Source organism: Anser anser (assembly GCF_964211835.1).
Source record: "Anser anser genome assembly, chromosome: 8".
NCBI classification, from domain to species: domain Eukaryota; kingdom Metazoa; phylum Chordata; class Aves; order Anseriformes; family Anatidae; genus Anser; species Anser anser.
The window spans coordinates 20,567,769-20,589,171 of NC_139728.1; the positions used below are offsets into that span (position 1 = coordinate 20,567,769).

The 21,403-nt window shown below is 41.3% G+C and overlaps 1 protein-coding gene across 8 annotated transcripts in view; it reads right to left on the minus strand.

Moving 5' to 3' along the window:
- ST6GALNAC3 (ST6 N-acetylgalactosaminide alpha-2,6-sialyltransferase 3) overlaps positions 1–21,403 on the minus strand; it is a 239,071-nt gene that overhangs the window by 45,348 nt on the left and 172,320 nt on the right. For 2 of the 8 annotated variants that reach the window (XM_083846530.1, XM_083846531.1), the window contains exon 4: positions 19,705–21,400. The exons of 3 other annotated variants lie outside the window; for them this stretch is intronic. In XM_083846530.1, coding sequence (XP_083702656.1) covers positions 21,091–21,400 — 310 coding nt within the window. In that variant the 3' untranslated portion in view covers positions 19,705–21,090. 3 more of the 8 variants (XM_083846533.1, XM_083846537.1, XM_083846535.1) reach the window with 3 other exon arrangements.

Genomic DNA, 21,403 nt, shown 5'->3' on the forward strand with positions numbered 1-21,403 from the left:
GAAATTTGGAAATGAGAGGACAGGTTATAATTGTGCCTGACACTAAGGGAGGGTCTTCCAGGGAAAAATCTGCCTGTGGTCCTCCTGCCAGGGTGGCAGATTACAGCCAGCAATTCTCATTGCTCTCATCCCTGAGGATTTTTGTGCAGGAGTCTGAGAAGGGAGAGGGTCTTTCTTCTGCACAGAGAAGCAACAATAGCCTCCCTAGGACAAAATCCTGGTATAAATATCCTCCACTCTAAAAAGTAACCTGGATCAATGTGGCTTTTTGTACTGTCAAATACTAGGAGTACTGCATTGCACCACTTTCTCTGGGAGATCCAGCATAGGCCAGATGCTATTTCAGTACCACCAGCAGCAGAACTAAGGCTGATGTTCTACACTGGGGTTTTGCAGGGCGGTGAAACAGTGGTGATGGGGAGTTCCCATAATGGGTAGTTTCAGAGCTTCTGGACATAAATGAACCTTTCCCTGAATCCATGGGACTGGGAGGTACCAAACTTATCTATTCAGAAATTAAGGCCATTTTCTCGTCACAGAGCTCCGTTATAAATTATCAGTCTTCTTGACTGCCTTCCATCAAAGATAATTCCTGCTCCCTTCCTGTGCCTAGTACTAAAGCTTCAGACTTGTGTTTGCCTTAATATCTGTAAATTACAGGGTTTTGGAGAATAGGCTTAGAAAATTCTGAGCCTAAAAAATTCTTAGTTCAAACTATGTCCCCAACTTTCCTAAACATTTGCTCTGTCATTCAAATGCATAAAACCTTGTAATCTGAAACATTCTTCTGCAAATGACTGTGATATTTCCAGTCTCTTCATTACAATTAAAGAACCTTTAATTCATTCCATCACACAAGAAGGGAAAGACTCCAGACACGTACCCTTTTTTTCAAGGTCAACTGCTTCTAGGGCAGTTTCGCTACAGTTATAACTTCAGTTTGTACTTACAATACTGCAAGGGTGAACCTTTGTGGTGAGCTCTCTCCCATCAGTTCTGAATTCTACCCCACTACTGGCATTAGCATGCAAAAACATCTGCTAGAATGTGCAATTTTTATCACAACTATTAATGAAATGCATCATAAACAATAAAGTTTAATTAGTAACTAAAGTGTCTATAGCAATTAAATAAGAAGGAAGTGTTCTGGAACACAGCAGGATGGATTATACTTTGAGAAATTTACATTTCAAATGAATTTTAAAGATGTTATTGATGGAAGTTTGGGGGAAATTGAGATTTTAAGAAAATAAGATATTGACTCTATGACACTCAAATACATAACTTGGCTGAACATGAACTTGGTACTGGAACTGCAGGTGGAACTAATGGGAGCAGCTAATAACATGAACTGCACTGAAGAAACATTAAAAAAATAAAAGCTTAAGAGATCCTAGTGTAATGACATGACTCATTAGTGTTAGGCCAGAATAGCACTTCAAATTAAAGAATACATCTTCAGTTATATGGTAAAGAAAAAATGCTAATGTATTTTATGCCTGAGTATTTGAAATTGAACACAGCTGCTTACTATACAGTCATAGCTCTACCTGAAACACTGTAATCATTGAAGATTCAGAGCAAAGGTCCTATTTCAAGACAATTTGGGAATAACTTAAGTGGACAAGTGGTGGAACACTGTCTGCTTGTTTCAACTCACAGTTCATTCCACCTGAATTATTCAACCTACAACAGCAAAGCTGGATAATCATCTGGGTAAGAACAAAAACAGAGGAAAAGAACCAAGCAGCTGATTTCTCCTCTACGACAGGAAAGTAAAGAAAGCATTAGCGTTTGCTCTTCTGTGGAAAAGGCAGTGAAAGGTAGATGGTGAAAGAATTACACTGGCTGATTCACTTGCAAAGTGAGTTTTCAGCTTTGCACAGGCTGCCCTGAAAGCGAGCGAATCCTCCTGGGTTTGGAAGAGGACAGGGTCACCTCCAAACCAGGCTGGTGCTCGTGCACCTTCCCACCCAGCCTGTGTCGAGGCTCACCGTCTCCGTGACCCCCCTGGGAATGGGTGCTCAAGCATGCTGAAACAGCGCCAGTCCTGGAGCAGCGGCCGTGATGTGCCAGCTGCAGCCCCGAGCCCTGCAGAGGTTCTCCAGCTTCTGAGCTGTTCATGAGGATATTTTTAGGAAGAGGCAAATTGTCTGGGTGGTACAGGAATTCGAACTGTTCCCACTGACATTAGAGATTGCAGATTCATTTTTATGATATTAAGAACTGAAAAACTTTTGGGTTAATATTTGCATTTCACAGGCTTGCCATGAAGTTTCACTTTTCAGACCAATCTAATCTTTACAACAATCTGCTCTCCCTAATTGCCCTTGAGTTCTTTTTTCCTCTTGTTGCCTATTGTCTTCCCCACTATCCCATGCTCAGCATAGCAATCTTAGTGATATTTAAGACACAAAATTCAGGGCTTTGGTGCTACATTAGAATTTTGCTTGGTTTTATAAGGATCCTTGGGACTGTCTACTTTCTCCTTAAGGGAAGAGGTAAGTAAACAGAGCAAAATGTATTTGTCAATAGCTTCATAAATAAAATCCCTTGACACTTCTGCTCCTACTCATATCCCTCTTTGTTTGCATATTTACAAACATCCCAGCACTGAAAGATAGGATTTTCAAAAGCATTCAGGTGTTTGTTTGCTTTGCTGCTAGTGCAATAGGAGGTAAAAGTGTCCCTTACCTAATGGGAGTCCTGATAAGCCTTTGCTTTTAGTAAATCCCATCTCCCGGGTTGTTCCTCCCAAGAATGTTTGCACAGTGAGCACAAGAAGCTGATAACTTAGCCCAGGGGATGTCTGCTGCATGGGGTAAATTCTCCCTGGAATATCTGCTGCTGTCAGGTGAGCTACAGGCAGGGGCTGTTTCTGCTACACAGCCTTGCCGGGTGACAAACTTCTCTCTCGCTTGCTCCTCATTATTACAAGGAGACGGTGCCAGTAGCTTTCTTCTGTTCTGAGGTACAGTGGGCAGAGCGAATATCCTCAGATCCTCACTTCTGAGAACTGCTTTGCACTCTAACATTCACATCTGCGCAACATGAAGGCAATGCAAAGGCAGAAAAACCGTGAAAGCAGAAATCCAAATGTGTTATTCAAAGGCTTGAAGTTTTCTTCTTTATGCTCCTCTAATGTCTCTGAAATGAAATGACACTAGATCTTTTTAACTGCACGCAGAAAATCTGATCTTGCAAATGCTGGCTGCTTCCCTCCCGGTGCTGAGAGCTGCTCCCATTGATTTAGAGCTCCAGTGCTCAATGCATTTGCTTGGTACCTGCGGGACCAATCTCATCATTTATATTTTTATTATCGCAAGGTGAAAGAAAAAACTGAACTCTCAGAGTTTGTATTGTTAATACAAGGAGTGGCCACAGAGCTGACTCCTGGAGCAAAGCTTAGCAACTGGAGGGCACATGCAAATGTCTGCATACTAAGTGGCTGAGAGCTCATTTTTCCTTGAACTCAAACTTCAGTCAAATGACATGACATATGGAAATGGCTGCTTCAGGACCGGCTCATTAGAGCTCTTAAGACCTCTGATTCACCTACCGTTTTAAATGCAAAAGCTTCCACAACTTTTGTAAATATTAAACAAAATAATTGTGTGTGCACAAATGTATGGGCAGGTTTTCAGACAGCTTGGAAAAAAGCACTCTGTGTTTGTTGCCACAAAAAATAATAATAAAAAAAAAACAACCACACTTATTTTCTTCTGCGAATGTCAACACGGTATGGGTGGTAGTGAATTCTGATTCCCAGAGACCACTGTCTGCTCATTCAGCCCTGCGTGGATGAGGGAAGACAGCTCCATAGAAGATCTAAACCAGGAGGCATCTAAATTTTGCAAAGGGTCTTGTGTCTTTAAAATGAGACAAATCTAAATCTCACCTCTGCAAAACACTTGTCTTTGAGGTGTTTTGCTACCAGGTAGGCTCAGATCAGAGGTCTAGAGTTTTAATTTTTTGTTCCCTGATACCTGTTTCTTCCCTATGCACAGCAATGCCACAAACAAGGAAGAAAGGCTGCCTTATAATTAGAGCACAAGGCACAGCAAGGGGAGAGAGGATATTCACACAGCTTAATTGAGACACTTTTCCCCAGGCTTTCTACAGCCATTGAAGACAGAGAACTTCAGAAGGCAACCCAGGGCCCCTAAGTAGGCCTCTATTTTTAAACACCTCTCTCTCCAATGACTCTCAAAAGGACTCCAACAGCTGTGAAAAGAGGCTTTCTCTCCAACGAATACAGAAGGAGCAAGAAAGCCAAATCTTCTAATGTAGGTCTCTAATTACGAGTTTAAATCTCCTCAGTTGTTTCTGCTTATTCCGGAAGACCATGTGCCTGACACAAGGCAGGTGCCTCAGTTTCCTCACCTGCAAAATGGGATAGCTGCTCCCCTTCCATCCATGGGCTCCAGGGCTGTGAGGCTGATGTTGAAGCCTGTAAAGCCCTGCAGCTGTGCAATGGGAACGCAAAACAGGTGTCACCCTTAGCTGCCACGGACAGAAATTAGGATATGGAGTGAGGTGCTGCCATGAACGCTGTGCGTTGTATGGAGAGGCGGTTTTCCCTACAGTAATGCTATCCTGGATGTAGCATAGCTATTTTAAAATGTTTTACGATTTTAAAGCATCAAAAAGGTCAAAGTTTAATAACTGTGGCAAATAATTCCCTCTACCTTTAGCACTACTTCCAGTGTTATTAACTTATCCCTAGTCTCGATGTAATATGCAGTGCAGCAGTCGGAGCAATGCTCTGCCAAGTTGACAGGATCAGCTTCTCGAGGGACCTAAGGGTAATTCAGCCTCCAACTTTACTGAATCCTCTTTGGACCAAAACCTGCTAGTTGAACAAAAGTTGCCACGATATGTCATATGCTACAGAACAGAAGAGATGTGAGATGTGGGGAACATTTGTAATTGAAAACACACAGCTGAGTGCAAGAGGAAGCCAGCTGCATTTCAGAAACTGAAGGGGATGGTTCCACATGTCGAAATAGCAGTTTTCACTAATGTTATCCAGAATAAAGAATAAAAGGTTTGCTTTTACTTCCACTGAAAACAGATTCAGGCTTTAAACTGATTACGCTACCACTTTGCTTGGATCACTCTAAGAGCAAACCAAGGCCTAACCCAACATGTCACTGAGGAGGGATCCATGTTCTCATAGCATCAACGCAATCATTCCCCAAAGTCCAACTAAAATAAGAATCTATTCAATTAATGTGGCCTTTTTCCCTGGATCTGGATTTTCTCAACTGTATCCATGGTAAGACTGATATAGCACACTCCCAAGCCAGTGAGTGACCACGCTGGGTTTCAATAGTTTTTGATCGGCACCCATTTAAATGAATCTGGATGGCCTTTTGCTCTAGGAATTAATCACAGATACTTACTGATAAAACATTTGGCTCTGCTGCATTTTTAAGTGTTCTAGTAACAACAGTGATTTTTCACATAGGTTAGAGAGACTTGTGCCTGGCCCACAGCTGGAGGAGGAGCATTAACAGGTATTTCTGCACAGTCAAAATTAAAACTCTGTTCCTACAAAAACTCATATATGAAATGTCAAAATTTACTTTCTGCAAACGTTTATACCAGATGTGATTGCTTGCATGTTTGCAGAGCTAATGTGAGAATCGAAAGTAAATTAATTTAAAAGTTAAAATGAATATTCATAGAAGTTTTTAGTCCATATTACTCATCCAGCTTTGTTTAATACAGAGGCCAAGGAACAAACGTGCATGGAGGCAAGAACTTAATTCCAGTCTCCTTTGCTGCTCCAATCTTTTACGCGTTCTGGGCATAGCCTGCTACTCTCCAGTACTGGCAGTCAGAAAACCTTCATTAGTATTAACATTTATATCAAAAAAGAAAGAAAATCATTTCATTTTGCTCATCCCAAGACACATATGTGGAAAGAAATGTGGCATTTCTTAGCTGTAAATACACTGTACTGGGGATAATCTCCCTTCCCGTGCTCGAGTCTAACTTCAGAATTAGTATTAATGCCATGACACCATGAAACAGACATATGGAAGTGTTATTTGTTTCTCATTTGCCAAACAGATAAGAATATGGAAATAGTTTCAGTCCATTTGTTTGATGAGCTTCCTAAGCCAGTAATAAACAAATCAATACAATTAGTTTTGGCTCATCATCATTAGAAACCTTCACTACTGGGATACAATTTAATTATACCTCTTGTTCCACAGCAACAGAAAACCTTTGAAAATGGACTACTTTGCCAACTATCGAACCAGGAGGGAGGAGCAAGAGGATATATCAGTGATGGAAGAGTTATTTTCTAAGCAGGGTGTACAACATATATAGCATATTGTGTGATACAATTTCCCTGATAGCAAGCCTAAAACATTCCTTCCATTAAGTGCTTATGAGCAACCCAATGTGAAATCCAGCTGTAAAATGACTGCGTATATGACATGCTTCATGGGAATGTTGCAATTAATGCAGCATGCATCAATCACTCTTGGACTTGATTACAAACTGCACTAATCCTAATTGATTAATTAAGCCGCAAAGTTACATACAGTAATGTAGGTTAAAAATCCTCACCATATGTGTGCTAATGTCCCAAAATACATTTTCATTGTGGAGATTAATGCCGTCACTTTGTTCTCAGCTGCGCATCTAGATTCTAACAAGTAAGACTGGACTACACATGGATGTTCCCCAAATTAGAAATTCTTCAGCATAGTAATGAAGTTAGCTGCAAAAATTAGGGATGAGGGAAATGAACATCCAGGTTCAAACCCTCAGAAATGCTTTTGGGAGGAAAGAAGGTAAAGGCTGAAATCTAAACCTGCCTTTCTTGGAGAACTCCTGAAGCACACTTCTGTTGTGGTGATGCCCGCTGCAGAACAGTCCTCACTGCAGGGGTGACAGCAGACGATCCCAGTCCTAGGTGTCTGCTTGTGCTTAGAGTGGCAGCTCTCCAACACTGTCCGTCAATGCCTCAAGACTTTAATTGGCATTTGCGCACCATCTCATTGTGCCACAGTTGCAGTCACTCCTCTCTAAACCATGTCAGATGGGCTTGGAAGTGAAAATGACTCCAGAGGGGGGCAGCTGGGGTAGAACAGTGCCAGCCTGCATAGGGAGAGGGCCCAGGTAAGCTGTAGGTGGAGATGAAAGAGCTGCACAGGAGAGGAGAGAAAGCTCCTGTGAGCTCCCCATCATGGCTCCTTATCAAAGGCGAAGTTTGCCAGGCTTTTATTTGCCACCTCAGTCCTCCAGGAAGAATGTGTCTAAGGTGACTTGATACATAAATAACACATCACTCAAAAAGCATTAGATTCACTGCACACGCAGTGCAAAGCTCACTATTGTGTTCATAACAATGCATCTTTGGGTGTCACATCTGAGATCGACTTGTGGGAACTTTTTACACAATCAATAAACGTTATCTCCAAATTAATTGCTTAGATGTTTAAAAGTGTATGTCTGCTCAGCGCCCACCACCAGGCACTAGTAATCAATGCAATCTACTGTATAATTATCCTCCTAATTATCATCTTATTTTTGAATGGCACTACAAGGGAAAAAAAAAAGTCATAAAATATAGCAACTGCTGTATGCGTACTTTGAAAAACTGTGTATATTTTAGGTTTCCACATGCAGAGTTAAGATGCTAACTTCGGAGAGCCTTTCTTTAGGTGTCTTGCTGTAAATAAACACATAGAAATTACAGCAGGTTGTCCTAGCAGAAATTCAAAATGTTGTCAGAATGACAAAAAGGGCACTGTAGGACACTGAGATGCGGTCCATCAAAGGCTCTGCTTTCAAAGTCCTTGAGGTCAGTTTTCAGCTTCTGTTGGACTCCATCATCATCAGAAAGAACCAATTCACACTAGAAGGTAGGTATGAAAGGAAAATTACCCTAAGCTTCCCCAGTAATGCCAAAGTGACACTGCCAATTCAGTATCTCAGCAATACAGTCCCAGAGTGAGTATCTGAAGATTTCCAGAAAATAATAGGATTTTTTTTAAAAGCCTCTTATACAAGCCTCTACGTTTAGCTTGGCAAAGTCTGAGAAAAATAACACGGTCTGTTTCATGTTTGTTTATGGTTACTTTTGTCATCAGGATGTCAATGCAGTCTAAAACCTATGCATTTGCCCTTCCTAAGGTTTAACACTTTAGCTTCTCTTCCATCAGGACTCTGGATCATAATCCAAAAGTAATGGTCTAGCATCACTTAAATTGTCATCCGGGTACAAAGCTATTAAACAGAGCTGAGCTGATAAAAAGAAAGAGGCTACTACTGGTGAAATGTATTGATAGCTGAGCTCTGTAACAAATTTATCAGTCTTTTCTGTAATGTATTATCGCTAGTAACTGGTGTGGCAGAGTAGAGACGGCACTGTGTTGCTGGAGCTATTAAAAGCCCATTTTTTCCCGAGGAGGTTTGCACTGTTCAGATTGAAGAGCTCAGCGTTGCTGTATTGTCTTTGCGTGAACACCTTCCTCAGCCTCACAGGACATGACATTGGCTGCAAGCCAGTAAAGCGAATCCTACAGTTGAGATGAAAGCGATGTGAGCTTGGGGGAGGAAATGCAAATTTATTAGCACAGTCATGCCTGAAGAGCATGGGGAGTTGAACCTTTGGCACAGCTCGAGGATCTCTCGATAGGCCTGTGCCTGTTTCACTCCTTGCCTCTGCTGAGAGTGCAGGGGAAAAGCCGCAGTAGCCTTAACTCAAACATCTCCACGGTGAAAAAAGGAAAGCTAATCAATTATGGGCTGTTATGTTAAAAATGTGGCAAGGCCATTTTCTAGGATGTCCTATCCTCCACAGTGCAGTAAATCATCCGTGCAAATACAAGAGTTGTTCGTCTTGTTGAACCCTTGCAGCCCTTCTGGCCTGAAAATGTGATCCAAACGTCTTTTGCTTCACTGGCTAGCCCCTAGGGCTGTGAGGTTTCACAATTTCCTTACAAGTTTTATGGTATTTAGTATTCTTTGAGCCCCACTTTCTGGAATCAGTTGACTAGATGGGAGGCGTCCCCTTTGCTGAGACAGAAGGCATTTTCTACCCATCATCATTTCAGAGAACAGCTGGAAAACAAACTCTGGAGGCTCAAGAACAAGAACACAAATTAAAAGTACTCCGTGATCATCCTTCTGACATCTCATCCCCAGCCTTTAACAGCTGGAAATGATGACATTAAGACACCTCCCGACACCTCAAACAAGCTCCTGTTCCTGATCCGGAATCCACCCAGGGACTCAGAGGAGAAGCTCCACACTACATGTCAGTGGGGATGGGATGACAAGCACATGTGTCACTTCCAAAGAGACACCTTCTTGAAGCATCTGCTGGCTTTTTCCAACAGCACTGTTTCACTGCAGTGAAGAGCCAAAGTTCAAAAAGCAAGAAACCAACACACTTTGGGACTTGAAGGTAAGCCAGCTGTCTGAAGGTCTGACCTTGCATGGCAGTGAAAAATTCTGAGGCTTGTTACTACAAGTCTAGAAACCCTTCCTAAAGAGAAAATACAAGTGCATTTATTTCAGTGGGCACGCATTCAGAAGAGTACACACATCGTGTGCTTTTATCTGAACATCTGATTATATATATGCAAAACTATTTGATTCTGTCATCACCTTGGTAATTTTGCTGTTTCATTGTTTCTTTTAAAACAAATGATAGCTGCAAATACTGCAATAACAGGCTAAAAGCTTTAAATGCACAAAAGCTTACACATGCGTTTTCTGTGGTGCCTCACAACCTGACAGCTCCTCGCTGATCGGGTCTCTCGGATCCACAGTTACAACGTCCATTAGGATCTTGCCGTGAATTCTGCTGTTTGATCGTTCTAACAGTTTTTCCTAAGAGGATAAAACAATATGGCCAAATTCTCTATTTCTATTAACGTGGTTACAATAATAGGCCCATAATTCCTACAGCAACCACTTAGCCACGGTCATGTGCTGTAAAATACAGGGGCTGTGGAATTTGTCAGAACTTTGAGACCCCTCAAAATTGCCTCTGCCTTCCAAGATTTAGTTAAGATTATCTGGGAAATTTATGCCAATGGGGATCATACAAGTTCATCTGCAGATTCTGGTTCAAAGGACAAGTCTCACGATTTCAGAATATGTTCTTCCATTTTAATTGAACCCAGGATGCTGAAAGCATGCTGCAAAGCAAAGTCCTTTACCAGTGTCCCTTTTTCTCCAAAACTGAACGGCTTGAGTGGATGATTGTTATGGAAATGAACGGAAAATGTCAAGAGATTCTGAATTTCAAGTGTTCTGCTCCCGATATCAGATCAGACTGAATTGTAACACGTAATTAATTGTGTATCTGCCCAGTGTACTCAATTAGAATGCTTTTATTAACTGAAATAAATATTTCTTGTATGCATACACCCAGATGGTTGACTTACATTAGCTGTATGACCTATAACTTTGAACATCTTTATATGCAGTTAAAATCTCAAGCATTCTGTTCCATCATCATAGTTCCTTGAATTTAATATGATATGAATTCAGCAAGTCACTTAAAAAGAATTTGAGATGAGATAAAACAAACAGTATGTAAGAATTTCACCTAATCTGAAGATCCAGTAACAAGGGACAGCTCTGGTTTTATAATCTTGCTTCAGAAAAGAAAGTCTGTCTTATAATCACTGAAAATTTTAATTTCTCTGCACAGAATGAAATTCCAAATGGGTTTTGACAGTAGTAACTCTTATGCAAACCTATTTCATTTTAGTAGCTGAACATCAATTCATGCCATAATGAAAAGCAAATCTTTAAAGTTGTCTTTCACTCTCTCTCTTCCCGAGCATTTAATACAAATCGATGACACGACGTGACCGCTATCACAACATCTCTCCTTGCAGATTATTTTCTTAGTTAGCTTCACACATTTAATCAACGATGCTAAGATACTAAAATCCCTTTGCTGCCTTTTTTCAATTTATCAAGACTCGGTCTCCCTGCAACTTTCAGCTAGCATGTAAGTTAAATAATACTGGTTGAATGTGGATTTATTTGGGGGTAATAGTTATCCGTGAAATAGCATAAATTTCATTTAAAAAAAAATAGTGATCTAATTTAAACAGAGGAATTTTTGAGTGCATGCATCACAGACAGCATGGTAGTTTATCTTTCAATAGGTCTCCTGTTATAAACTGTAAACTTCACTCAACAACCTCAGTAAAACATTTTATATATATAAACTGACGCCTAATTGTGTGCTGACATTTGTAATAGTGCAACAATCCCACGGATCTTTCTATTTTATTTGGCAAAGTGCTCTTTACAATATCATTCACTCTCTCTCTCGAGATATATAAAGGTTTAACTGGAGCTTTAGGATACACTGCACACGGTTAGAGAATTCATCAACAGCCAGCCAACCTCTTTATTACTCCTTCATTCCCTGGGTTTATGAAAAGGGCTGTTAATTCAGTAGGCAGCACTCTTACCTCTGTCCCAGAGCTGCTGGAGTGATGGCTCTGATTCCTCCCGCACTTGCACTGTTCTGAGTCTGCAATAACTCCAGTGAAATCATCAGTAAAACTGGTCCTTGTGAGAGGAAAACGAAGCCCTTTATCTTTTCGAAAGCAAGTGTTCTTTCTTACTGTAAAGTAAATGCTTTTTCTGCATTGAAGCTATTAAAAATGTCAAAGTGCATCTTGCAAGGCCAGAGACATTTTACTTTTATAACTAAATTCCAGTTTGAATAATCACAAGAGACAGTTAAAAATATGTTTTCAACAAAAATAGGGGCAACATTTTCATGAAAATGTTTTCCTCCCATGCTGCATTTTCCCTACTCTGCCAAATGCACATTTGTTCTTTTCTTTCATTCTTAAACGTCTCTATGCCATTTAGCAGCCATTGCATTTCATCCCAGAGGTGGCTGCATTTCACAGTGGATAAAAGAGACTCTTTTATAAATAGTAAAGTTAATTATTTCATCTTATTTCTTCATTTCCACTAAGATTAGCTGTTATAAATAAATACATTTACAGTCATCAAATACTACTGCCTAATTTCCCATTAGATTCATTCTCTACAATTCTTTTCCATAAACTCAGACTCAGCTTTTTTTTTAACAAAGAGGGCACATGATTTTTAATTCCACTAGGATTATGTCTTTGGGTCAAAGCATAATTGCCTACAATAAATAGAATCATGAAAGAGTAACTTGGAAATGGTGAGACAATATGCTGGACCTGTTCAAAAGACATCTGGTGCCCCAATTCACTGGTAGCAATGCTGAAGGGCATTTGTTTTCCCCTGCTATGTGAAAATTCAATTTCCTTTGAACTAGGGGGAAATCATATTTTTATTGATTAAAGAGAAAGAAAAAAAGCAGACATACCCAATTTTGTTGGTATCACACAACATCTCTGCCTTTGTGTACGGTGCACTACTGCTTTAACTAAAATATCGTTGGTCTTAATTTCTTTAGGTAGCAGCCAGATCTGGAGAGCCAAGTGGGAAGACCAGTGGGAAACAGTTCTGAATCTTTACATTTAGAGTTTGCCTCAGGCTGTAACTGTTATTCAGCAGAGCGGCTTGGCAGGGAAGGTATATACTGCTTTGTAAGGTAAGAAAGGGTCTCCACTCCCACCCGAGCACCAGATGGAACTGATGAACTACAATTAAAGCAGTACTTGCTCCACTTACAGATGAACTGGCAAAATAATCTGTGGCGGACGGGGGCTCAGCATTTCTCTTGAAAGCAGATATGAACAGAGCTTTTAAAAACCTGGTAGTTGTGTGCCAGGTATCCTCAGCATCCTTCCCACCAGCTCTACATTCCCCTGAGTTGCTTCAGATACCTGCCAGCCCCTAAAAAAATCACCAAGCTCTTCTCAACATCAGCGTCCTTGCAATGGCTCCAGGACACACATCTTGCACTGGCTGTATGTGCTTTGGCAATTTAGACTCTGGTGCCTCAAAGTTATTCACACAAGGGGAGTAAATGCCTTTTCAGTCAGCTGTAGAGCAGTTGTGAACAGCTGGAGCAATGAAAGACAGCCTCTTTGAGCTGGCTCTCCTCCATTCAGCTTGCCCACAACTGTGGAAGCTCCCAAACATGTGGGAAGGTGACAGGGATTCAGCATCCCCAAGCACTGTGGGGCAGCTCCCGCCTGCTGGGCTGCTACAAGCCAGCGCGGGCTCTGTGCTGTGAGGGGTGCGTGGCAAGGGGCCCTGGGCTCACGTGCAGAGAAGGCAGCGGCGTCTTGAGGATTTACTGCAGGCCTTTCCTGAGGCCACAGCCTGGCCAGGGGGCACACTCTTGTTAACAGCTTTAGCGCCTGGGAGCAGCAGGGAACCTTTGGAATAGTAACATCCAGTGCTGAAATCGGCCCACGACAGATGGGAAACTTAATTCACTCCTGGAGCAGGCACTGCAAAAGGTTAGTCACAGAGACACGGGTCTGAACAGGCACTGTAAATACAGTTGGGCATCAGCTTATGGTACCTGACTCCTTTGTGATGAGTTTCTTTTCCATTTCATTCCCTCAGTGGGTTCACCGCTCCGCCCGCAGCCCCACAATCACAAGAGGGAACAAGCCACGATGTTACGCGCTGGGTAGATTCACACCGCGCTCACAGACGTGTGGCCCAGGTACAGCTCTGTGGGTCCCACGGCGTGAGGCTACAAGGGCAGGACAGCGTGCTACAGGGAAGGCACGGACCTGTCCGCACTCCTTGCTGATCTACGGCAGGAATGAATCTCAGAACAAAAGGCAGTCAACTAAAACTGCCAACTGTATTCACGGATTTAAGTCTGCAGTACTGTTAGCTTGAATGTCCCAGCTGAGTTTAGTCATCGCAGAACTGGAACAAAGCAATTTCAGCCATTTCTAAACTCAATTTTTGCACTGGAGAGATTCCAGGCAGCTTTGGACAGTAATCTCACTGCAGTCAGCTATGGCAAGGTATTCCTTTATCAAAGTGAGCTCCAGCACATCTAGCATATTTGTGAAACTTCTGTATAACAACTAAAACTTCCCCATACTGTTCCCTACAACTAACTTCTTGGAAGAATATTTAAAACTATAATTCCTACACTTGGAAAAGGCACTCCAGCTATCTGGCCGAACATCTGTGAATAGACTCTTTTTGTACTTCTCTCACTTTTTCATTCTCATTTTTTGACTCTGTCCCAGGGTGGAATTAATTGTCTGATCCAGTTTTATGTTGACAGAAATAAACAGTTAGGAACACCAGGATGGCAACCAGACAGAAAGGAGTATGCTATAGCAGACTAACTTTCTGCTCTGCACATATTAGAAGACACGAAGCGCAGCCAGAAGACATAACCACAACCTATCTCTCCATGCTTTGCTAATGAAGAGTTAAGTGTCTAGGTCAGGCACCCAGACTGCCTTTAGTCAACAGGGAAAGGAGAAACAATTTACTTCACCTATCTTTAGACAGCTCTTCCAGAATAAAATACTTTTTAGAGATGCTTACTGGAAACTGCCTGAAGGGAGGTGAGAGAACAATCTAACCCAAGTGCCTTACCTCCACACTGCCACAGCAACCCACTGAAAGTCTACCTGCATGAGCAATTTCACAGCTCAACCTTTAGCCATTTCAAACAATTTCTGTATATTTTGTATTTAAAATGATAAGAATCCAACCTCAGTCAGTTAACTATGTTTAATTTAAGCCTTTGGTTTTTATTGGGTTTGGAGTTCTTGCCTGCAGCAGCTCTCTCCTTTTGCATTAGCATTCTGTGTCAAGAAGCTGCACCCTATGACATTAGGGGTCTAAAAGTTTTATGACTGTATTCTGTAGCACTAAAATCAAAGAATCCAAATCAATGCTACAGATCACAGGCTGCATCATTGGGAGTTTCTGACTATTAAAAAAACATTTCTCATGATCTGTGTTGTAAATACACACTCAATCAATTTTTAAAACATATATTGCTCTGAGTGCGTGGTGATGGTAATGGGAATGGCAAGAATGTCACCGAGATGTTCCTGCCCAAATGTCTCCCCTGCGACTACAAGATGTTTTATTGAACTGATATGTGAAACTATCAAGACAGGCATTACAAACACAGGCGCATACAGTTTGTTAGTTATAGCCAGGCTCTTTTGTAGCACTGATGACTGAAGTTATGGCTACTAATAATGCTAAAAACTGATTTGGTAAGGCCACTAATTTTATAATCCATAATGGTGCAGATCGGATGACTAGGTACAACTTATTTTTATATATTCTTCCACATGGAGGCTTATAAATGCATTTTCCTCTGATAGATAAGCTAATGGTCCAGCAGAATTCTATTTTTCCCCCCAAATTTATTCAAACAATGATAAAAACAGGTTACTGTATTACCCCTGATATTCCATGGGTAATTACAGGTACTTTTTAGGGAATCAGACAAAGCTTAAAAGGAAAACCAACCCACGAAGCCAGCCTGTGACTGAAAGCAAGCCATATTGTTTCAAATTCTGTTCTGCTGCCAGAAGCAGAAAAGTAAGAAATGAAAGCATCTGCTAACTACAAGGTGGGGAAGACTGCCGACCAAACTCCTTAGCATCCAAAGAGTGCGACACAATGAAAAGGGTCCAAACTTCCTGTGTGCGGCTGCAAACCGCTCGGTGACACTCGGTGCGAGGCTGATATGACTTCTTACATGGTAGCATTGTAAGGTAATTTGGAGTTCAATTGTACTTTAAATAGAGATGTCTCCCCTAGGAATTAGAAGAATCAATTACTACATATTAGACACAGCAGAGATAACTTTTGTGTGAGCCTTTAATTTGAAACCAATACATTCAGCGCTCAATAGAAAAGTATGCACTTTGTAACTTTGACTTTAAACAGCATTTTCTCAGATGTTTTTCAGCTGAGATACTCTCTGTATTCAATTGTCTTCCTACCCACTCCTTTCAATTCAATCCTTTTGCACATCAGACACTGAGGTACACTTTGGAGTCTTTCACTGTTAAGGTACTGACTGAATTTTAGACATTGCTACCTCAGATTTACTCAAAATGCTTTAAAATATTACTAAATAATAAGCCTCTACCATTGTTTATGATATCCATCTTTTACTCCAGAGATTTAAGGCCAAATCTAGATTAGACAAGCTGGTGGAAGCCAATAGCTTCCCAGTGCCTGGCAGTGGTTAGTGTACATACGAGAGGTCAGCTTACATCAGGTGGATCAGGGATCTTTGTCTGGGGAGGAAGCCAAAGCCTGGAACAGCAAAGTTGCAGTGATCTGGGACTGATGCAAACTCACAGAACTGGAAAGGTTTTATGAGGTTCTGGCGTGTGACATTAGTCTGTCACTTTTAAGGGCACTCAAATTATTCAAGCTATTTACACGTAAGCTAAGAGTTTCGGAGAGTGAAGGATATGACTTGTCAAAGCCGATCAGGAATCTAATCCCAGTTTACAGGAACAGAAAGCCATTACTGCTGGATGGCCAATTGCATGCACGATGAGTTGCTGTCTCCAGTTTCAGAAGGCAGAGAATGCTCATGTCACAAAATTGTCATTTCTCTTGAAGTACACTTTGTGACGGCCCAAAAAGGAAGGAATGGGCAGAGAGACCAGGACATTAGAAACAATGCTTTCTACTTAAGGTACAGTATTTAGATATTTAGATGTATCTTTTTGCTGTGATATTGGAGTACATTACTTTTAGACATGGACAGGATACACTGCAAAACCTCAATCTTCAGTATATTCGCAGTATATCCATCTTTTATTTACTACTACCATCATTTTATAGTACTAAGATACCTGCAATGCCTGCAACATGCAGAACTTCATAATTATGTTTAGGAAAAACAGCACAAGAGATTTAGACAAATGTTACTATAAAGTCCCTGCTTCATCAATTAATGAAAACATCCCACAGTAGTGTTCCCAGTTCTGCTTTCTAGATATTCAAGAGGAATTACAGAAAAAAAAAATCCAGTAAAAAAAAAAAAAAAGCCTAACATGCTATTTGTTCAACCTGCTCCTGATGTAGCTTCCCATAGAGCAATCCCACCTGTGAACAAAAAAGCAACATGAAGCCTGACCTCCTGGCCTCAGAGGGGGATGTGTGTGTTGAAAACCAGACTAAAGATCCTCTTTTCAGACCAGACTAGGATTTACAGGGATTTGGTGGCAGTGAGGAGAGGGGATGAAGAAGGTCATGGCTGGCTGAGAAAGCTGTAGCACTGCTCAATTCACAGTGCAGGTGAAAGGAAAGCTGCAGCAAACAGCAAGCATGGCTTTTCCACATTTCCCAAAACGGAAGTTTAGATCCATTTCTATTAATGCTATCTGGATGCCACTACAGTGCATCTGAACTCACAGTTTTTACCGTGTTGAGTAAGAAGAATAGCAGCATATTGTGGACTATTTTCATCAGGATTTCTTCAGCTAATTTCATTCATCTCATGCTAGAAGATCACTCAGAGCAACTCAGAAATGCCTAATGAAAAGAGAAATGCTGTATCTGATTCCAGTCATATTATTCTAAGGGAATTAATTGGAGCCATCATTACCTTAAACACTCCCATTCAGAGTGTTTTTTATGATGAGCTCAAGAAAAGTAAATGCTGTTTCAAATAGGTACCTCTATATATTAAGTCGAATAAATGAATGATAAAGCACTGGCACTTCTTGGCTATAATCCTGTTATTGCTTAAAGCCATTTCTAATGCAAATGAAGAATGAGGTAGCAGAGCTATTTTGCAATTTTCTTTGATGGGCAGTGCTGACTGCTGGAAAGTGCCAGGAATGCAACTGCTCAGACACAGAATGCTCCAGCACGTCTTATAAGATTCCTGCCCAAACCTAATGATTACCTCTCCCTTCTGCAAAGTGGGATCCTTAAGCAAGGCACAGCTGAGCAGTACAAGCTTACCTTACACTGAGGCTGAAAGGCAAAAGCCAAGTCATACAGTATTTAAAGTCATACAGTATTTTAGGAAATGTGTGATTTCTAGTGAATTCACTTAGGGAGTCCCACTTTTGTCTGTTTATTAAAATGTTTTTGATATAGATTTGATCATCACTTGTTCACCCAGGACTCCCTCCCAGTTGAGTGTGAACTTACACAGGCACGAATACACTCCTGTGCTTACTAAAGGATGGGGTAGTGCATCAGGGGCCATTTGGGAACCCTGACTGAAGGATGTCCTCATAGCTCTGCCATAAACTTGCAGGATGATTAACTGTTTAGGCTGCTGCATCCTAAGGAAAAGCGAGGCATGGTATTCTGAAGTGAGTGAAACCACTTCCACGAGGATGCTGGAAGGTCTGGAAAACTGGCCAGATCCTACTGAAGAAAATGTCCAGGAAAAAAAAACCTTCAGAAAGTTATTTTTCAAACTGACCAGGTTTGAAGGATGCTAACCTAATTGTTGCATTTTTGCAACAATATTTGACTAGTTTTTTGCTCAAACATTTCCACCTGAGGAATGACTTCGGAAATGGAGAAGCAGGGCTTGCTGCGATCCATATGCTGTGGTGAGGAGAGAGATAACTCAGAGCTTTTTTACAACAACAGTGGGCAGGGCAATCTGTCCTTAAAGAGCATATTTACAGGAAATCATCAAAGATAAATTTGTGGTTTCCACTTTCCTGATTGGGGCGGATGGTACTGTATGATTGCTGTTCCAGGCCCTCAGGTTTCCTGCTGTTTTCAATACTTTGCACTTTAAACTGTCTTACAACTGACTTTGGTCATGCGGTGGTTTGGTGTTTTTTTAAACTTCCATCCATTTAACTAGTTAATGCTTTCACAGCTCTTTGAAGTTTTAAAGCACCACAAATTTAGCAACTGTTCTTAATAATCATTTGGACAAATGGATCCAGAAAATTGCATATTGATGGAAGGAGTTTATGTTCTTTGCAGTCAAATATTTTCTCTCTAGTTTCATGCAAAATTGCTTGGCCAAACAGATTTTCCCAAGGCTCTCTCAATAATGAATGTAACTTTCTTTTGTTTCTGGCTCTTCTCCGAACCCATCAGGAAAGGGTAAAGCATAATGACATAGGTCTGTTGTCTCCTGTAACCCTCTGGGACTGTTTTCTCTAATGTGATTGTTTGAAAATCAGCAGTTTTCTGCCAGGAAATAAAACAAGCCATTTTCCTTCCAAGTAACACTGGAAAAATCGGAATGTCACAGAGCGTGCTTACTCATGCAACATTAATTTTTAAAAGAATCAATTTTGTAATCTTTCAATTACGGTTTATTATAATGATGATAATCACAGAGAAATCACTTTTTTTTTTCCATTGCTAGTGCTGGGGGCTGTCATCAAATCACTTTCAGCAATGCTGAAAACACCTGGGCTAATAAACCAGGCATTATTTATTTATACTTTTGTTTTACTTATTTAGAAGCATATTAAACATCAATTCCCTTAGCAGTTGGTGACGTTACAAAAACTAAAAGCAAATAAATTACATCTAGCACATAAAGACCCAGAAGTCACTGCCAGTCTGGCTATCCCAGACGGTTACAACTGAAAAGCACTTACAAAATCCAAAACAAACCAAGTGAAACTTGCTCAATGCTAACACCATGGAACATACAAAGGGAGCCTCTGGACGAATACCTCCTGTGTAGGGAGCTCACAGAAAGGCTGCGTTGGATGTGCTCAGGCAGCCGCACACCAGATCCATCTGCTTTCCACTCCGAAATCATAGTGCTGCTTGGTACACCTGAGCACAGACAGGAAACATTTGCGAGAGCTCATCTTACAGTACAGTGGATTGGGGGACGCACCTAGCACGCTTTGCAGCGCTGCAATTTATAGTTGGCAGGGCCTTTATATCCTCTGGGTCAAAGAAATGCTTGCAAATGCTTTTATTAAACTTCCTGGGTAGTTTTTATCTTTCTGTGTCTGTTTCTCCAGACTAGATACTCTGGAAACAGAATTTCTCCTTACTGCATGCCACTTTGAATCTATGTTTGTGCATCTAGTGAATATGCCCATACATACATATACAGAAGCATATATATAAATTGCCATATAATAGCTCCAAGCCTTCAGCAACGCTCGCACATACAGAGCTACTTACTTGCGTAACAGGGAACATGTGCTGTTCATACAGTAGGTCATGCCAGAACTTAGCATTTAACAGCATGAGTGCAATGGGTTTATATTATGTTCACATTTTAAAAATAAAAAGTGTACAGGAAATCACTTGGTTTCTGATCAGAATCTGAGCTCCCTGCTGTTTTAATTCACATAGCCAACAGTCATCAATAAATAATCATGCACAGCTTCTACATCCCACTGTGAAATTTTGTTTTTGTTTTAAGTACTGGACGTACCGAGTTGGGATCTGCAATTCCAGACCAGTCTTTCAGGAATTCTGATCCGTGATTCAGATGAAAGAGCAAGGGCAAGGGCATGGGCACATGGAGGAGAACTGTTCCTCATCACGTACCTTGCAGGGCTGTGGGCTGTTTTAATAGAGATTGTGCAGAAAAACAGGAGGTGTGTTCAAGGCAATATGTTTCACAATAAAAAGACAAAAAGCAGAAAGAAAAAAGCTATACAGATGACAGAGTTACAAACAATGAGGCAGAAAATCAAAGAGGAAAAATGTGGAAAATACCAGTAAAGTAATGATAGATAAAATATATGTATGTGAAGGAAGGAAAAAAGAATATTTCAAAGAAAGCAAGAAATATGCCAAATGGAAACAAGTATCCTATTAAAGAGAAATATGAACAAGGAAGAGTTTGGATCGAAGTACAGTGACAGCATGACAGCCCATGATTTGAGTTAGCTAATCCAAATGGAAGAGTCTGAGATGGGCAAAAAGAGAAGGAGCCACAGAAGCTGAAACACCTCAGAAACTGTTTGGGGTCGGGCCTCACGGATGATATGTGTCTGAGTATGTACTGAGCTCTCCCAGCACCCAAAGACGCAGCCAACAGCCAGGCGCTGAGCACCACCACCCAACCGGGTACACTGCGGCTCCCAGGTTTAACCTACCACTTAGCTCACTGAAACAGAAAATTAAACACTGCTTCTGCAAAGATACATGGTTGTTGGAAGCAGCACCTCCAAGAAGGTGATCCTGTGTGTGGACTCACCAGATAACTCAGCTGGCCTCTGTACTCACTCTGCTGCACCACTCCCACCCCATCGGCCCTGAGTCACCTTGGCCTTCCCATGGCTCATGTGTGACAGTCACAGGGAACGTGGTGAAGATGGTGAAGATGGAAGCCCACAGTCCCTTCACCTCGACAGAAAGGCTCCTCAGAGTCCTTGGCAGGGAGGCCAGGCTGCCATGACCTCCTGGCAGCGGTGGGGCTGCCAGCTGTATCTGGGGCTCTCTTCTCCCCTCTTCTGTCACGTTTACTTCCCAGCCAAGTCTAAAGCATTTGCTGAGTATACAGGGGACGGGGGCACTG